This window comes from Scardinius erythrophthalmus (assembly GCF_964197995.2).
Source record: "Scardinius erythrophthalmus genome assembly, chromosome: 5".
Classification (NCBI taxonomy): Eukaryota; Metazoa; Chordata; class Actinopteri; order Cypriniformes; family Leuciscidae; genus Scardinius; species Scardinius erythrophthalmus.
The window spans coordinates 2840452-2855571 of NC_138225.1; the positions used below are offsets into that span (position 1 = coordinate 2840452).

The 15120-nt window shown below is 38.7% G+C and overlaps 2 protein-coding genes across 4 annotated transcripts in view; both read left to right on the forward strand.

Annotated features, from left to right (window-relative positions):
• The first annotated feature begins 1304 nt into the window (after window positions 1–1304).
• On the forward strand, window positions 1305–4673 carry LOC308690282 (uncharacterized protein). Its single transcript, XM_081364670.1, has 3 exons — window positions 1305–1432; window positions 3417–3851; window positions 4500–4673. The coding sequence occupies exons 1-3, from the start codon at window positions 1421–1423 to the stop codon at window positions 4536–4538; spliced, it is 486 nt and encodes a 161-aa protein (XP_081220796.1). The 5' UTR covers window positions 1305–1420; the 3' UTR covers window positions 4539–4673.
• A 1825-nt stretch (window positions 4674–6498) lies between these two features.
• Window positions 6499–15120, forward strand: part of LOC308690281 (RIMS-binding protein 2-like) — a 128981-nt gene continuing 120359 nt past the window's right edge. For all 3 annotated transcript variants that reach the window (XM_081364667.1, XM_081364668.1, XM_081364669.1), the window contains exon 1: window positions 6499–6767. In XM_081364667.1, the coding sequence (XP_081220793.1) occupies window positions 6615–6767 (153 nt within the window). In that variant the 5' untranslated portion in view covers window positions 6499–6614. The remainder of the gene's footprint in view (window positions 6768–15120) is intronic.

Sequence of the window (15120 nt, forward strand, 5' to 3'; positions counted from 1 at the left end):
GACATGTGATTAATCAGAGTTTTCTCTCAATCTAAAATCAAAACTTGAAAAATTTTACTGTGATATGACTCATTAGATATTGCTTGATGCTGCAATATTTTTTTTATCTACAAGAGTCTCCTAGATTAGGAGGAATGGGTGGATATTCTAGAGCAACTTGGCATGTCTGACTGACCCTTGGCCATCTTAGTTTGGAGGGGGAAAAAATCGAAACACAAAGGCTTGCCACTTGGTTGCAATTTATAGGATGATGCACAAGGGTCCAATGAAGAGATTGATGTGCAACTTTGCCATAAAAACCCGTGCAAATTCAAGAAAATGCATTTTTAATAGCTGTCCACTGTAGTGACCACTATGCGTGAAAGGGTTAAAATATTAGGAAAAAGTGCAAAGCAAAATATTACTGATTTTAATGTTAAAATATATGTTAACACTTTACAATAAGGTCTAATTTGTTAGTTAATGTATAACATGAACTAACCATGAGCAATACATTTGTTAAAGCATTTATTAATCTTTGTTTATGCTAGTTAATAAAAATCCAGCTATTCATTGTTTTTTCATGTTAGTTCACAATGCTTTAACTAATGTTAACAAATACAACATTTGATTTTAATAATGTATTAGTAAATATTGAAATTAACTTTAATTAAGATTATTAAATGCTGTATAAGTATGGTTAATTCTTAGTCCATGTTAAATAATGTTAACTAATGAAACCTTATTGTAAGTTGTTACTAAATATACAGTATATATGGAGGACAAGCCCAAAAATAGAGAAATTCTGGCAAATATCACCATTTAAAACACCTAAAAATTAGGAAAGTTACACTTAACAACACTAAAAAGTTTAAAGTTATGATTATAAAGGGATTACATAAAAGTGCCCCTAATAAAAATAAATAATCACCCATGTAAATAATAATAAGTTCAATTAAATTCAATTCACATTTATTTGTATAGCGCTTTTCACAATACCCATCGTTTCAGAGCAGCTTTACAGAAAATGCATGAGTCCACATTACAATTTAGAGTGATCTGATATCACAGGTAACTGTCTAAGTTATGAATTTAAAAAAGGTAAATATACAAAATCACAGTTAGCTAAATCGTATTAATTTAAACAAGGTAATAATTTAAGGCAGAAACAATGAGCTCATATAAGTAATTGAGCAGAATGAGAGTGTTGTAGTGTCGCCGAGTGTCCAGCAATGGTCGCTGTGTCCTCAGAGAATCTGCGATGTCCAGATCATCAATAGCCGGACACTGACTCACTGAAGCAACTGGTGTTTAAGACGCGACGCACAACGACAAACATCGCGCTGACGCGGTTACGCGAGGATTAACGCCCGTTTAAACGCGTCTTTCACGGGTTTCCAGTGGAACTAGAGGAATATATGAAGCCCATCTTGAAGTTTTCATGCGGAGAAAGGTCAGTGTGTTTATATCCTGCGTTCATTAAAGTCTCTGCGGATAATGACACGCGTCTGAGGAGAGAAACCGCTCGCGAGACTTTTACATTGTTACAATAATTTTACACTGACACATGTGTGTTTGTGTTTCATCGCGTTCTGTATGTTTGTGTCATTGTGTCGCCGTGTTTGTATCACTGTGGCTGTGCTTCATTGTGCTTCATTGTATCTGTGTGTCATTGTGTGTGTGTCTTAAACATCCTTTAACATTCTAACAGTTTCCTCTGCATATTTCTGAGTGACAAAGAGGTTTTGATGTTTTTTTTTCTGATGCATAGTTGAGATCCAGCATGCATATCACAGTTAAACCGATTCGTGAAAATATTATTCTGTGTGTAAAATAAAATAAGTTGCCAGCTATCTTCGAATATGCCTAATGACAACAAATATATTTACATGATATTTTTTAACAGGCATTTATATACACACCATCAGTCAAGTTTTGAGACACTTGTTAGACAATTGTTTATCATCAATTTAAATGCCATTTAATCTAAAGGTTTATGCTTAAATGTTTGAAGTAGGTTTGTAGACATATAAATTCTGCTGAAAATAATACATGTGCACAAATAAAATGTCTGTAAATTGTCATTCATCACATGACTACATCATTCCCATTTGTATTATTGTATATAGCTTACTATTATTATTATAAAATTTGGAAATTAATTGTAATCGAATGGGTGTGTCCAAACATTTGACTGTCAGAGTTTTTATTGTTAATTTTAGGCTTGTTTAGTTTAGTTTGTTTAAACTAGTGCAGTATTTACTGTGGCCTGTTACATGAAGCTAGTTGAACAAACTCTTGAGTTCAGACAAAACCAAACAAATCCAACCTGGTTTACATCAGGTTCTGCCAGATCACAATCCCCGATATAAACAATCTCTGTCAACTTAAGGTTTATATATATATATATATATATATATATATATATATATATATATATATATATATATATATATATATATATATATATATATATTAGTAAATCGTCCACTGAGCTAATCAGTGACTCATTGCATTGTGCATCAGTTTGTTTGTGCATGTGATCATAAGTTTTCTTTCTTAAAGTGCTTCTGTTATGCTTTTTCGGGTATTCTCTTTCATGCTGTGTAATACAGCTGTTTGTGAATGTAAAAGCTCTGCAAAGCTTCAGAGATCAAACGATAAATAGAGTTTTTGTCTCCCAAAAGAAAGAAACGATTCTGAACTGCTGAAACGAGTCGTCAGCAATTCCAGTCTTGCACGGACCTATGTAACAATGTAACAAATTTGCATAATGCCAGTCTGTGCTCTCATTGGCTGATCAGCATTTCTTTGCCCCGCCCTCAAACACTGTAGTTGTATCTGAGACTGGAAGAGTTTGGTTTGTGTTGTTCATGTCGAGAAGACCAAAGTAAATCACTTTGATGAGATTAATACGGTAAAACCCAAGCCATCGTTCAGGTACGGTAATGCCGTTTGGTTTCTGACCAAACTTTAAGCGGTAAGCGGTTGACCAGTCACAACAGACTGAGCCTTCTGACCAATCAGAGCAGAGCAGGCTCTCAGAAAGGCGGAGTTTAGGGACGCAGAATCCTTTATCGAACCGTTTCAGACACTGTGAGAAAAGAGCTGATGCTGAATACATGTTCTGAGAAAATTAGATGCATTAGATGCATGTAAACCTATTGTAAATTAGGAGCCTTTAAAAGAACACAATAGGGGCACTTTACATAAGTTCTGAATCTTTCTGTTGGCATGCTGATAATCATCTTTCATCTCTGCTCTTTTCAGTAGGCATGTTGACTTGTGTGTGCGATGCATGCTGTCATCTGTGTAACATCATCATTCTCATCCTGCATCTGCATGCTTTCTGTCGGACCTGAGTTGACTTGTGTGTGGCCTCCATTAACGGCATCATGGACGAACACTGTGATGACTCTCCGATTCTCTCCTCCAAGAAAGGCCCGTCCTGCATTAGGTCCAAGCGTGACTCCGGTCCTGATCTGAGACGAGATGTGGAGCGTCTCCGAGTCTCGTTAGAAGTGGAGCGCAGTCGAAACCATCAGGCTCACCGGCGCTTCTCCCTGGAGCTGCGTAGGCATCGGGACGAGGCCCGTGAGGAGCAGGAGCGAGCGCTGAGGGATCTGACGTTTCGACTCGAGCAGCAGAAGACGCTGGAGCTGCTACGACAGCGGGAAACCCTGGGACGAGAGCGCGCGGCGGAGGTTCGTCGTCTGTTGCGCTGGCGGAGCCGGGACGAGAAACATACGGAGAATTTAACGCTCAGACAAACGCAAGAAGTTAAGCGTCAACTGGCTGATGAGATTGCTGGAATCGGCAGAACCACCGGGGTACAAGGACTCAAACCTGGATGTAAAGGTAATGGTGACAAGGTAACAACCTAGCAACCGCATAGCAACCACCCTGACAACCACCTGTGTACCCTAGCAACCATATAGTAACACCCTAGCAACCACTCAGAGTACTCTAGCAACTGCATTGCAACATCCTAGCGACCAGCCCGAGTACCCTAGCAACACCATAGCAACCACCCAAAATACCCTAGCAACAACTCAGCAACCACCCAGAATAGCCTAGCAACCGCATAGCAACAACTTAGCAACCACCCCAAGTGGTCCAACTATTTCAAACTTTTAAAACTACTGAACTGAAACTTAAAATAATTAAAACTGAAAGGTAACAACCTAGCAACCGCATAGCAACCACCCTGACAACCACCTGTGTACCCTAGCAACCATATAGTAACACCCTAGCAACCACTCAGAGTACTCTAGCAACTGCATTGCAACATCCTAGCGACCAGCCCGAGTACCCTAGCAACACCATAGCAACCACCCAAAATACCCTAGCAACAACTCAGCAACCACCCAGAATAGCCTAGCAACCGCATAGCAACAACTTAGCAACCACCCCAAGTGGTCCAACTATTTCAAACTTTTAAAACTACTGAACTGAAACTTAAAATAATTAAAACTGAAAACCTTCAAACTTCAAGCTTTTAAAAGGGAACTCTTTTGAAGGTAACGGTGAGGTGTATCTCAGACTCGAGGAGCTGCTGAAGACGCTGCTCGCGCAGGCTGATGGGAAGCACGTCCATTTACTCCAGCACCTTCAACAGGAAGTGGATCTAGAGAAGAGCGTCTTCCTCTGTCACCTTCTGGAAGCCCACAGCAGACCCTCAACCCAGGACCACCACCAACACAGAGAACTAGCTTTTACTGTGAGTGAGTGAGTGAGTGAGTGTGTGTGTGTGTGAGTGTGTGAGTGTGTGAGTGTGTGAGTGAGTGAGTGAGTGTGTGTGTGCGTGCGAGTGTGTGCGTGCGAGTGAGTGCGCGAGTGAGTGCGGTCAGTGCGCGAGCGAGTGCGCGAGTGAGTGCGCGAGTGAGTGTGTGAGTGAGTGAGTGAGTGAGTGAGTGAGTGAGTGTGTGTGTGTGTGTGTGTGTGAGTGAGTGAGTGAGTGAGTGTGTGTGTGTGTGTGTGTGTGAGTGAGTGAGTGAGTGAGTGAGTGAGTGTGCGAGTGTGTGTGTGTGTGAGTGTGTGAGTGAGTGAGTGAGTGAGTGAGTGAGTGAGTGAGTGTGTGTGTGCGTGCGAGTGTGTGCGTGCGAGTGTGTGTGTGCGAGTGAGTGCGCGAGTGAGTGCGGTCAGTGCGCGAGTGAGTGCGCGAGTGAGTGAGTGAGTGTGAGTGAGTGTGTGAGTGAGTGTGTGAGTGAGTGTGTGAGTGAGTGAGTGTGTGAGTGAGTGTGTGAGTGAGTGTGTGTGTGAGTGAGTGTGTGAGTGAGTGTGTGAGTGAGTGTGTGAGTGAGTGAGTGAGTGAGTGAGTGTGTGAGTGTGTGAGTGTGTGAGTGGGTGAGTGAGTGAGTGTGTGAGTGAGTGTGTGTGTGAGTGTGTGAGTGAGTGTGTGAGTGAGTGTGTGAGTGAGTGAGTGTGTGAGTGAGTGTGTGAGTGAGTGTGTGAGTGAGTGTGTGTGTGAGTGTGTGTGAGTGTGAGTGAGTGAGTGAGTGAGTGAGTGAGTGAGTGAGTGAGTGAGTGAGTGAGTGAGTGTGTGAGTGTGTGAGTGAGTGTGTGAGTGAGTGTGTGAGTGAGTGTGTGAGTGAGTGTGTGAGTGTGTGAGTGAGTGAGTGTGTGAGTGAGTGAGTGTGTGAGTGAGTGAGTGTGTGAGTGAGTGTGTGAGTGAGTGTGTGAGTGAGTGTGTGAGTGAGTGTGTGAGTGAGTGTGTGAGTGAGTGTGTGAGTGAGTGAGTGAGTGTGTGAGTGAGTGAGTGTGTGAGTGAGTGTGTGAGTGAGTGTGTGAGTGAGTGTGTGAGTGAGTGTGTGAGTGAGTGTGTGAGTGAGTGAGTGTGTGTGTGTGAGTGAGTGTGTGAGTGAGTGTGTGAGTGAGTGTGTGAGTGAGTGTGTGAGTGAGTGTGTGAGTGAGTGTGTGAGTGAGTGTGTGAGTGAGTGTGTGAGTGAGTGTGTGAGCGTGCGAGTGAGCGTGCGAGTGAGCGTGTGTGTGAGCGTGTGTGTGAGTGAGTGTGTGAGTGAGTGTGTGAGTGAGTGTGTGAGTGAGTGTGTGATTGAGTGTGTGATTGAGTGTGTGATTGAGTGTGTGTGTGTGTGTGTGAGTGAGTGAGTGAGTGAGTGAGTGAGTGAGTGAGTGAGTGAGTGAGTGAGTGAGTGAGTGAGTGTGTGTGTGAGTGAGTGTGTGTGTGTGCGAGCGAGTGAGTGCGTGCGAGTGAGTGAGCGTGCGAGTGAGTGAGCGTGCGAGTGAGTGTGCGAGCGAGTGAGTGTGTGTGTGTGAGTGTGAGTGAGTGTGCGAGTGAGTGTGCGAGTGAGTGAGTGAGTGAGTGAGCGTGCGAGTGAGTGAGCGTGCGAGTGAGTGTGTGAGCAAGTGAGTGTGCGAGCGAGTGTGTGAGTGCGAGTGAGTGTGCGAGCATATTGTGATTCACACTAGCCCTTATGGTTTTGATCTGTTAAAAATGTTTTCCTTAAATTCATCATTAGAATCTCGTTTTCCTCACTCAGAGAGGGCGACACCATAACGACCAGCAAGAGTGCGTCACAAAACCATCCAGTCCGAGGTCAAACAGTGGAGTCGAGGAAGGAAATCTCACACTCCTCTGCTCCCGCTCTCCATCCCGAAGTGAATCTCCTCAACGAATGAAGAAGAAGAACAAGCTGGACAGTGCAACGCCTCCTCTCAGCTCATCTTCAGATCTCCTGCTGGAGGATTTACCCGAGCCGTGTTCATCTGATGAGGGATCGGAGAAGAGCTCGACATCCAGATGTTCAGAGAACAACATGGATGATTCGGTAAGAACCTTGTTTTATAGCATTGTTTGTGTTGTTTCCTCTACCTTTTCTTTAGCTTGCTTCTTAATAAGGGATGCAAATTAGGGAGAAAATATGAACATTTTGGCAGATATGATAACCGATAATTCTTTATATTTGAAAGCCGATAACTGATATATTGGCCGATAAATCTAAATCCAACTTTTAATATAATTTTGGAGAGTCTGATTACAAAATAGCCAAGTCCCAAGCACACAACTATAATGTTCTCATGATCATTTTATGTAGCCTATATGCACTCTACTGTGTTTTACTTTTTTGAAGTGATTCCAATCATATTTCAAGCAATTTAAACCCATCATGTTGAACGGTGTGCATCTGAAGAGTCTCAGCTGGAGGAAATAATACAGTATTTATTAATGCATTGCGAGATATTTCTTATCGGGCCGATAACGATGACATTAAATATGATCATATATCGGCCGCTACTGATATGGAGGCCGATATTTCGTGCATCACTATTCTTAATCTAATTGTCTAATAAGCCTGGTATTATATATTGGGGAAATTGTTGGCTCTTTGATCAATTGCTTTTGTTCCTAAATCGCTTCGGATAAAAGAATCTGCTAAAGGCATAAATGCATTAATGCATATCATTTGTTACTCAGTGCAAGGATGTTTTGCATTTTCAGCATTGCTGTCAGTTTTCTCCTTCAGGTCAACTGGAATATGGAAAATCAATTCATATAGAGCAGGGATTGAAAAAGCCAGTATTAGCATACTTGTGTAGAAGTTTCTGGCTTTACTTGCTTGGTTCCAGGATAAACATGGGATTTGTTCAGTTGACCAAGCTTGTCATGTATCCAGCTATTTTCAATATTATATTGGTTCAAAATGTTGATGTTGGTAAGATTTCATAGAAAGTGTTATGTTCACCAAGGCTATTTATTTGATCAAAAAATACAGTAAAAACAGTTTGAAATATTATTACAATTTAAAACAGCTGTTTTCTATGTGAATATGTAATCAATTTGTATATTTACTCCAAATCATTCTAGTATGCTGATTTGATGCACAAGAAACTTTTCTGATTATTATCAGTGTTGAAAACAGTTTTGCTGCTTCATATTTTTGTGGAAACCGTGATGCGTGGTCTTTTCAGGATTCTTTGATGAATAGAAAAAAAAGTACATTTTGTAAAGTTAGAAATAGAAATCTTTTGTAACATTTATAAATGTCTTTACTGTCACTTTTGATCAATTGAATGCATCCTTGTTGAATAAAATATTGATTTTCAAATCTCACTAACCACAAACTTTTAAACAGAAGTGTATTGCATTTCTACACAACTAATTGAATTATATTGTGCATTTGTATAGGTTTATCAGAGCAACAGATTTTCACACTTCCTGTAAACAGAATAAACTGTTATTGGTGCAGTTTGGATCTTGCTGGCAGAATCTGGGATTAGATCAGTGTAGAAAGGCACATTTCTGAAGAGCTGCTGAGTCTTTATCTTTCTTTAGATGTGATCGATTGTGACTGTGAATGCAATCAGTTAGAAAAATGTTCCCTATCTACCATTAAAACACTAGCTATCTGTTTTCTGATAGACTGTATTACCTTCAAAACCTTCAAACTTTAGTCATTAAAGTCCCCCTGTGGTGAAAATCCAGCTTTTAATGTTGTTTATGTGTCTATGTGGTGTTTTTAATACGCTTTAAGACAAAGCATGTGTAAATTCATAAGTCGACACCATTGCTGAGTATTTCCTCCTTAAAACTGCAGTGAACCAAAGACAGTCTCAAACACACGCTTTGAAATCGCTGGTGTTTCTGACGTCACAAACTACCTTGTAACCAATCAGATCAACGTGTGATCAACCAGTGGATCTCTGAGCTGAGTGAGTGAGTGGAGGCGGGGCTCATTTGCATATTCATAGCACCGCATATACTAAATGAGGCAAGGGTGTCGAGTTACATTCAAGATATTTTAAGACATGAAGAAATTTTGTTTCAAGGAAAACATTTTTTGATATGTAATTTTGATGATTAAAGATGAATTTTAAGGGATGACACGATTTACTAAAACTTTCAGGCCAGGCTTTCTCTTGACATCCTTTTTTGTCTAGATTTATTGTGCGATGCAAACCATAAGGAGAGAGCGAACAAATGACAGACACAGAGACCCCCTCCTGCGCTGATACTGCGGTATGAATAATTCACAAGTACAGAACAAGCGCAGAAAATAGCCGTCTACTGCCACTGTGAAACAGCAGACTGAACCTGTGTCACAATGTTGTGATTGTTCAGACGTTTTTAGTGCCCTGAACAGTTAGTGGCTTAAAGTTGAACTTCTGGACATTGGCGTTGTTTATGTAGGCTTCTGAACAGTTTTGCAAGGGCTCTTATGATGTTTAAGCTCTGGATTATGGGGTTTTAGTTCTATTTTTCCCAGATTTAATTCTGTTTAAAAGAGGGTTTTACTCAGTTGGCTTTATTACCTCACTCACAGACTACGTAACAATGATTTAGCCCAATGCATTTGTTGTCTGCTGGTATAATGATGGTTATGTGCACATTTCAGGTCGAGGGTCTTGATGTTGCCATTGGATTGCAACCGTACAATCACACAAATCAGATATTTATTGGCCAGTCAGTAAAAAAAAAACAAAAAAAAAACAGGTCTAATAAACAAGTGTAACTATTATATATGTAAACATATACAGTTTGTGGGTAAAAAGCTGTAATTTCGTAGCTGTTATTTTAGTTTAATTTATAGTATTTAGTCATTTTTATTTTTATTTTAGTAAATTTGTTATGTGCTTTTGTCATTTTTATTGTTTTTTTATATTTAGCTTTAATGACATGTACAGCACAGCATTATTTTTATAACCTGATTTATTTAAGAAAGTTATTAACCCCTTAACTGCTCTTGGCATGCTTTTTTATTGCTTTTTTCCCTATCACGTATTTTAATAATCATCATAAATTAGGTATCATTTTGAAATAGTAAAATCTCAAAATTTATTCTGTGAAAACAGTTTTGAGATTGGACTTTGCCTTACCATTGAAACCGTATTTTAAATCCTTTTTAGCAGGCTCCTCCCCCTAGTGTGCGGTGTCATGTTGCATATTACCAACATTTATTTGAATTATTTTGATAAATTTTTTCTAATTTTAATAAAACGCATATCATTGGAAAGGTCTGAGACTCAAGGTTCCATATTTGGTGACTGTCTTGTGATAGAAGTTAAGTTGTGACATAAATATTAATTTGTTACAGCAGGACAACTCATCAAAATGCAATGGAATATGAGTTTCACCTGGTGGCTATTTTTGGTATTACGCCTACACAAAATTTACATTTTTGTGATATCAACTTCAAATTTGGAACACAACTTGGTGAGACATATGATTTTGATTTTATAGCAATTTCAGAGTAAAATTATTTAGTAAAATACATATTTTGAATAAAAATGTTTAGTACAGTACAGTACATTTGGACTTCTATAAGTTTTTAACTCTCATTTCTTGAAGTGCTTTCACTTCAGCAATAATCTGCAGAGTGTCTTCTTTAAAAAGAGTCCAGTCTTGGTCTATATATTCCAAAGCATTCATGAATTACAACCATTTAAGTTTGGATAGTGCATGTTCACGTCTATGCTCAAAAAGGGTGGCAGTTAAGGGGTTAAATAGCCTTGAGAATACTATGGTATTATAGGTATTCAGTGCAGCTGTTGGGATATAAGAAGCCCACTGGCATGTGGTGTGTGTCTATTTTGAGGAATATACATTGCCATTCATGTGTTCCTGTTTAACCTCTGGTCGTTCACCTCAGATTTGAAAATGACTCAAGAATTGGACGTTTAAAGCTGTGAAAAGTGGGAGTGTAGAAGGTGGCAAGCAACCAATAAAACACAGGCCTACAACTAAGCCTGTTACGATAAGTACTTTTTGTTAGGCGATATACTGCCCCAGAAATTATTCATTTAAGCAATATTATTGTAATTTTATGACCATTTCATGCCACTGAATAAATAATCATAAGCAATTGCACATAAGGCACTTATATGGAGATTTTCCATCTACAGATTTTTCCCTGACCTTTCATCAGTAATGGTGCAGTCTATTGCTGAAAAAGATTGCAGATGTCCATATGAACAAAGGCAGAGATCTATTTTTATAGAGGCATGGTTTTCAAAAGTTGAACTTCTTTTAACTTGAGCACCAAAAGTGAGGTTTTTGTACTGGAAACGCTGCTTTATTCGTATATGTTTTATACGATATCCCAATTTCTCACACAAGTTAAATTCACAGCTTTAGACAGAAGAATAGCTGCTGATGTATTTTATGTCACAGAATAAAGCTTGAAAATATCTTAAAGGGATGGTTCGGAGTAATTTCAACCTAGGGTCCTTTGCACCATGACCTCGAGCCAAACCCCCCCCCCAGAAGCCTTTTTCCCTTGGTTGAACATTATTAAAGTTAGAGCTTATTTAGAGAGATCAGCCGGATGGTTTAGTGCAGGCGCTAATGGATCCAAGGCTGTATCTGGTAAATTACCGCACTAATAATGCCCAGAATGGACCAAACTTCTACAGTAGCACAAATAGGTTCTGTACTCATAAAACGAGGCATTGGAAAGTTTGTAAGTACATCAGGAGTTTATTTAAATAACACTTGCCTGACGGCTAATGCTACCACTAACCCGGACGTCGACGTCACTTCAGTGGTTTGGGAAAAGCACGTAAAAGTCCTGGCAGAAAGCGATGCATTTTTTATTATTTTTAAGTGTTAACTAATAATTGTTGCAAACTGGTACTACCAACAAACTATTAGTGCATTCCTGGAACTTGGCGTCGTTACACTACATCCTTATGCATCGCTTTCTGCCGGGACTTTTACGGACTTTTCCCAAATCATGGAAGTGACGTCGACGTCCGGGTTAGCGGTAGCGTTAGCCAAAAAACACATGACTTCAGGACGATGGAACCAGAAGTGCTAAACTTATTTCCGGCCTACAAAATTATCCCTGCAGCACTCTATTAAATTTCAGATGTTGTTTTCCTCTTCCTTTGTTTTTCCCAGATCTCTTTGACACAATGACATATAATATTTTTTAATTAGTAGATTAATGTACATTTTTGCAATTCACCGATATGACAATTCTGTCTGATATTGATAACCGATAATTTGTCATATTCGAAAATAATATATAATTGAGATATTGGCTGATAAATCTAATTCTAAATCCAAATTTATGTATAATTTTTCAGAGCCTGATTGCAAAAACAAAAGTCTTACCATTAAAACAACCAATCTGAACCTAGTTTTGAAGTTTTAAAAGTAATTTTGCACTCCTCCTATGGCCAACTTTCTTTACAAATAAATAAAATTCACAATATTCCTTTACAGTTGTATTCTCATTATAATGTTATGTGTCCTATATGACAGACTTGCGTTGCACATGTTGCACTGAACTGTATTTTCCTTTTTAGAAGTGATTTAAATCATATTTCAAGCAATTCAAAACCATCATGTTGAACAGTGAGCTGAAGAAAATAATCCATTATTTATCGGTTTTAATATATCGGCAAAACTTTCTTATTGGGCCTATAAATATAACATTAAAAATGAACATATATAGGCTGATACCGACATGGTGGCATCCCTAGTAAATGTGTGTATATCTATGGCTGAATATTTATTATAAATCAGGGTTAGTGATTTATACATCTCTTAAAGCTACAGTTCCTCTAAAAATGTTCATTTTGTCATCATTTACTCCCTCATGTTGTTCCAAACCAAACCTCTATGACTTTCTTCTGTGGAACACAAAATAAGATATAGTAAAGAATGTATTAGTGTTTTTGCCCATATAACTAAAGTAAACAGGGTCCAGTGTGGTTTGCACCTCATTTAGAATCAAAATGTCTTGTTTTGTGTGTCACAAAAGAAAGTTATACAGATGTGGAGCACAAAAACACACTCAACAAAATATTGTTTTTTACAGAATCACAGAAAATATTGAGATATAATTTGTTGTTGTTGCAGACTCCTAATTCCAACTATTTGGTTGGTCGCTGAGATTGTTGTTTTGTGTGTTGCTTATGTTTTATTTTGAGCTAATAGAGTCGCTGGGGTCTGTTTTTGGCATAACTGGGTCACTCCCCCCACTTTCCTCCCCAAAACTGGTGCGAGGTTACACCGAGCAGCTCTGAATTATTGATATTAGCTTGAGATCAACCCAAACAACAGTGTGACAGCGCCAGACGCACGTTCTCTACATGACAAAGACCCAATAGATCATTCAAGCTTAAAAAGCCACGGTGTGTCTAGAAGATCTGCTTCTGAAGTTCGCGGCTCTTTTATGGTTTTGTCTTGTGTAGTTTTGGTTTCATGAATCTGCTAGAGTGTGTTTAATGGAGCCGGTGGAGGCACTGTGTGAAACCAATGTATGTTGTTTTGTGAAAATGTTTAAAAATGCTGGCGAGGAAAGAGTTAAAGTCCCCCTGTGGTGAAAATCCAGCTTTTAATGTTGTTTATGTGTCTATGTGGTGTTTTTAATCTGCTTTAAGACAAACCATGTGTAAATTCAACAGAATTGCTGAGTATTTCCTCCTTAAAACTGCAGTGAACCAAAGACAGTCACAAAAACACGCTTTGAAATCGCTGGTGTTTCTGACGTCACAAACTACCTTGTAACCAATCAGATCAACGTGTGATCGTCAACCAGTGGATCTCTGAGCTGAGTGAGTGAGTGAGTGGAGGCGGGGCTCATTTGCATATTCATAGAACCGCGCATACTAAATGAGGCAAGGGTGTCGAGTTACATTCAAGCTATTTTAACGCATGAATAATTTTTTTTCAAGGATAAAATGTTTAAATATGTCATTTTGATGATCAAAGATGAGTTTTAAGGGATAACATTTTTGACTACAGTATCTGAGGAATATTTGTAACTTTTTTTGCTAACACATTTGTGTTTTTGTGCACAAGTCTGTGTTTTCTCCATATAAGTAGGTTAACCGTGTTGGATGAGTGTGTTTGATGCCAGAGAGCAGCTCAGATCTGAAGACTCATTTCATGTAGATGCAACATGTTACGCTGTGTGCTGTGGCCTTTCATTGATCTTAATTACATTTATGGTCTGGCACAGTGAGTAAAATAAACACCACTGATCTGTTTAGTGAAGGGTGTGTGTTGGTGTTTGTATAGAGTGAATTAAATGTGTGTAATCCAATTAGATCATGATTGAGATTACAGTCATTACTCAAGACTGTCTCTCATTTTGTATAATATAGTTACATTGTGTGCTATATAGGATCGTTTAATGTGAGTAATACTGTGTGTATGCAGATATATTTTATATCCAACTTTATTTATTTTCATTTGGTACATGAGTCAGCTGGTTTTAGATTATTTGGCAAGTAGTCACTGCTGATATAATTTAGATAATAACCCTGAGGATATCTCATTAACAGTCAAACCAAAATTTATTCAGACACCTTCAACATTTCTTACATTATCACAGTTTATTCACTAAAATGGTAATAAAATATGACAAGAACTCAGTTGATATTTCACTGGTTTTGTCCATCCTTCTGTTAGACTGTCTCACACATGAATTATGTTGAATATCTGTCAGCTGTTAAATTTAATCACACAATTAGATAATACCAGTTTAGCTCAACCAGTGACCAAGCAATGCTTCATTTTGTTCAGTCTGTGTGTAAAAAGAGCATTAGCAATTAAAGAAAAAACACTGAAGAAAACATGATCAGCTCAAAGTGTCTGTATCATTTTGGTCCCAAATTTTTATAAATGTTACTGGTAGTCACTGTATGAAGAATTTTTGGGTATAATATGTCACAGTTTACTTATTTTGCAATCCTCACTTACATAAATGAACTATATCAATTTATGAACAATATCAAAAATTACATCTGAAATTTTTTTAGTTTGACTGTATATATGAGAAAGGAAAGGGAAAATCTCCTGCTCTTGGTTTTGCGAATCAAGTTTGACAGTGTTCCGATTGGGAAAATCATTTCTCAAAAACGTATAAGAAATGAGGACCTTGTTAACTTGTGCCACTAGTGAACTCCCTCAATATTTCTTCATTGCATGAACCACCCGAGCAGTAAAATCCGTCTGAATATAAACCCGTAATAATTGATGAGGCAGCCATGAGCATCGCTGCCACCCCATGAAATTGTGTCTCTTTGTGTGAAAACCTGACGTTTAATGAGATGTTAATGGAGCGTGTTTTACGTCCGTCCGACACACACACACACACACACACACACACACACACAAACACACACACACACACACACATGCGGGGGGTTTTCATCGGCTCTGAGTTCAGT

Coding starts and splice junctions, on each gene's coding strand:
- LOC308690282 (XM_081364670.1), top strand. Junction 3,852..4,499: donor GTAAAGGTAATGGTGACAAG/GTAACAACCTAG, acceptor ACTCTTTTGAAG/GTAACGGTGAGGTGTATCTC.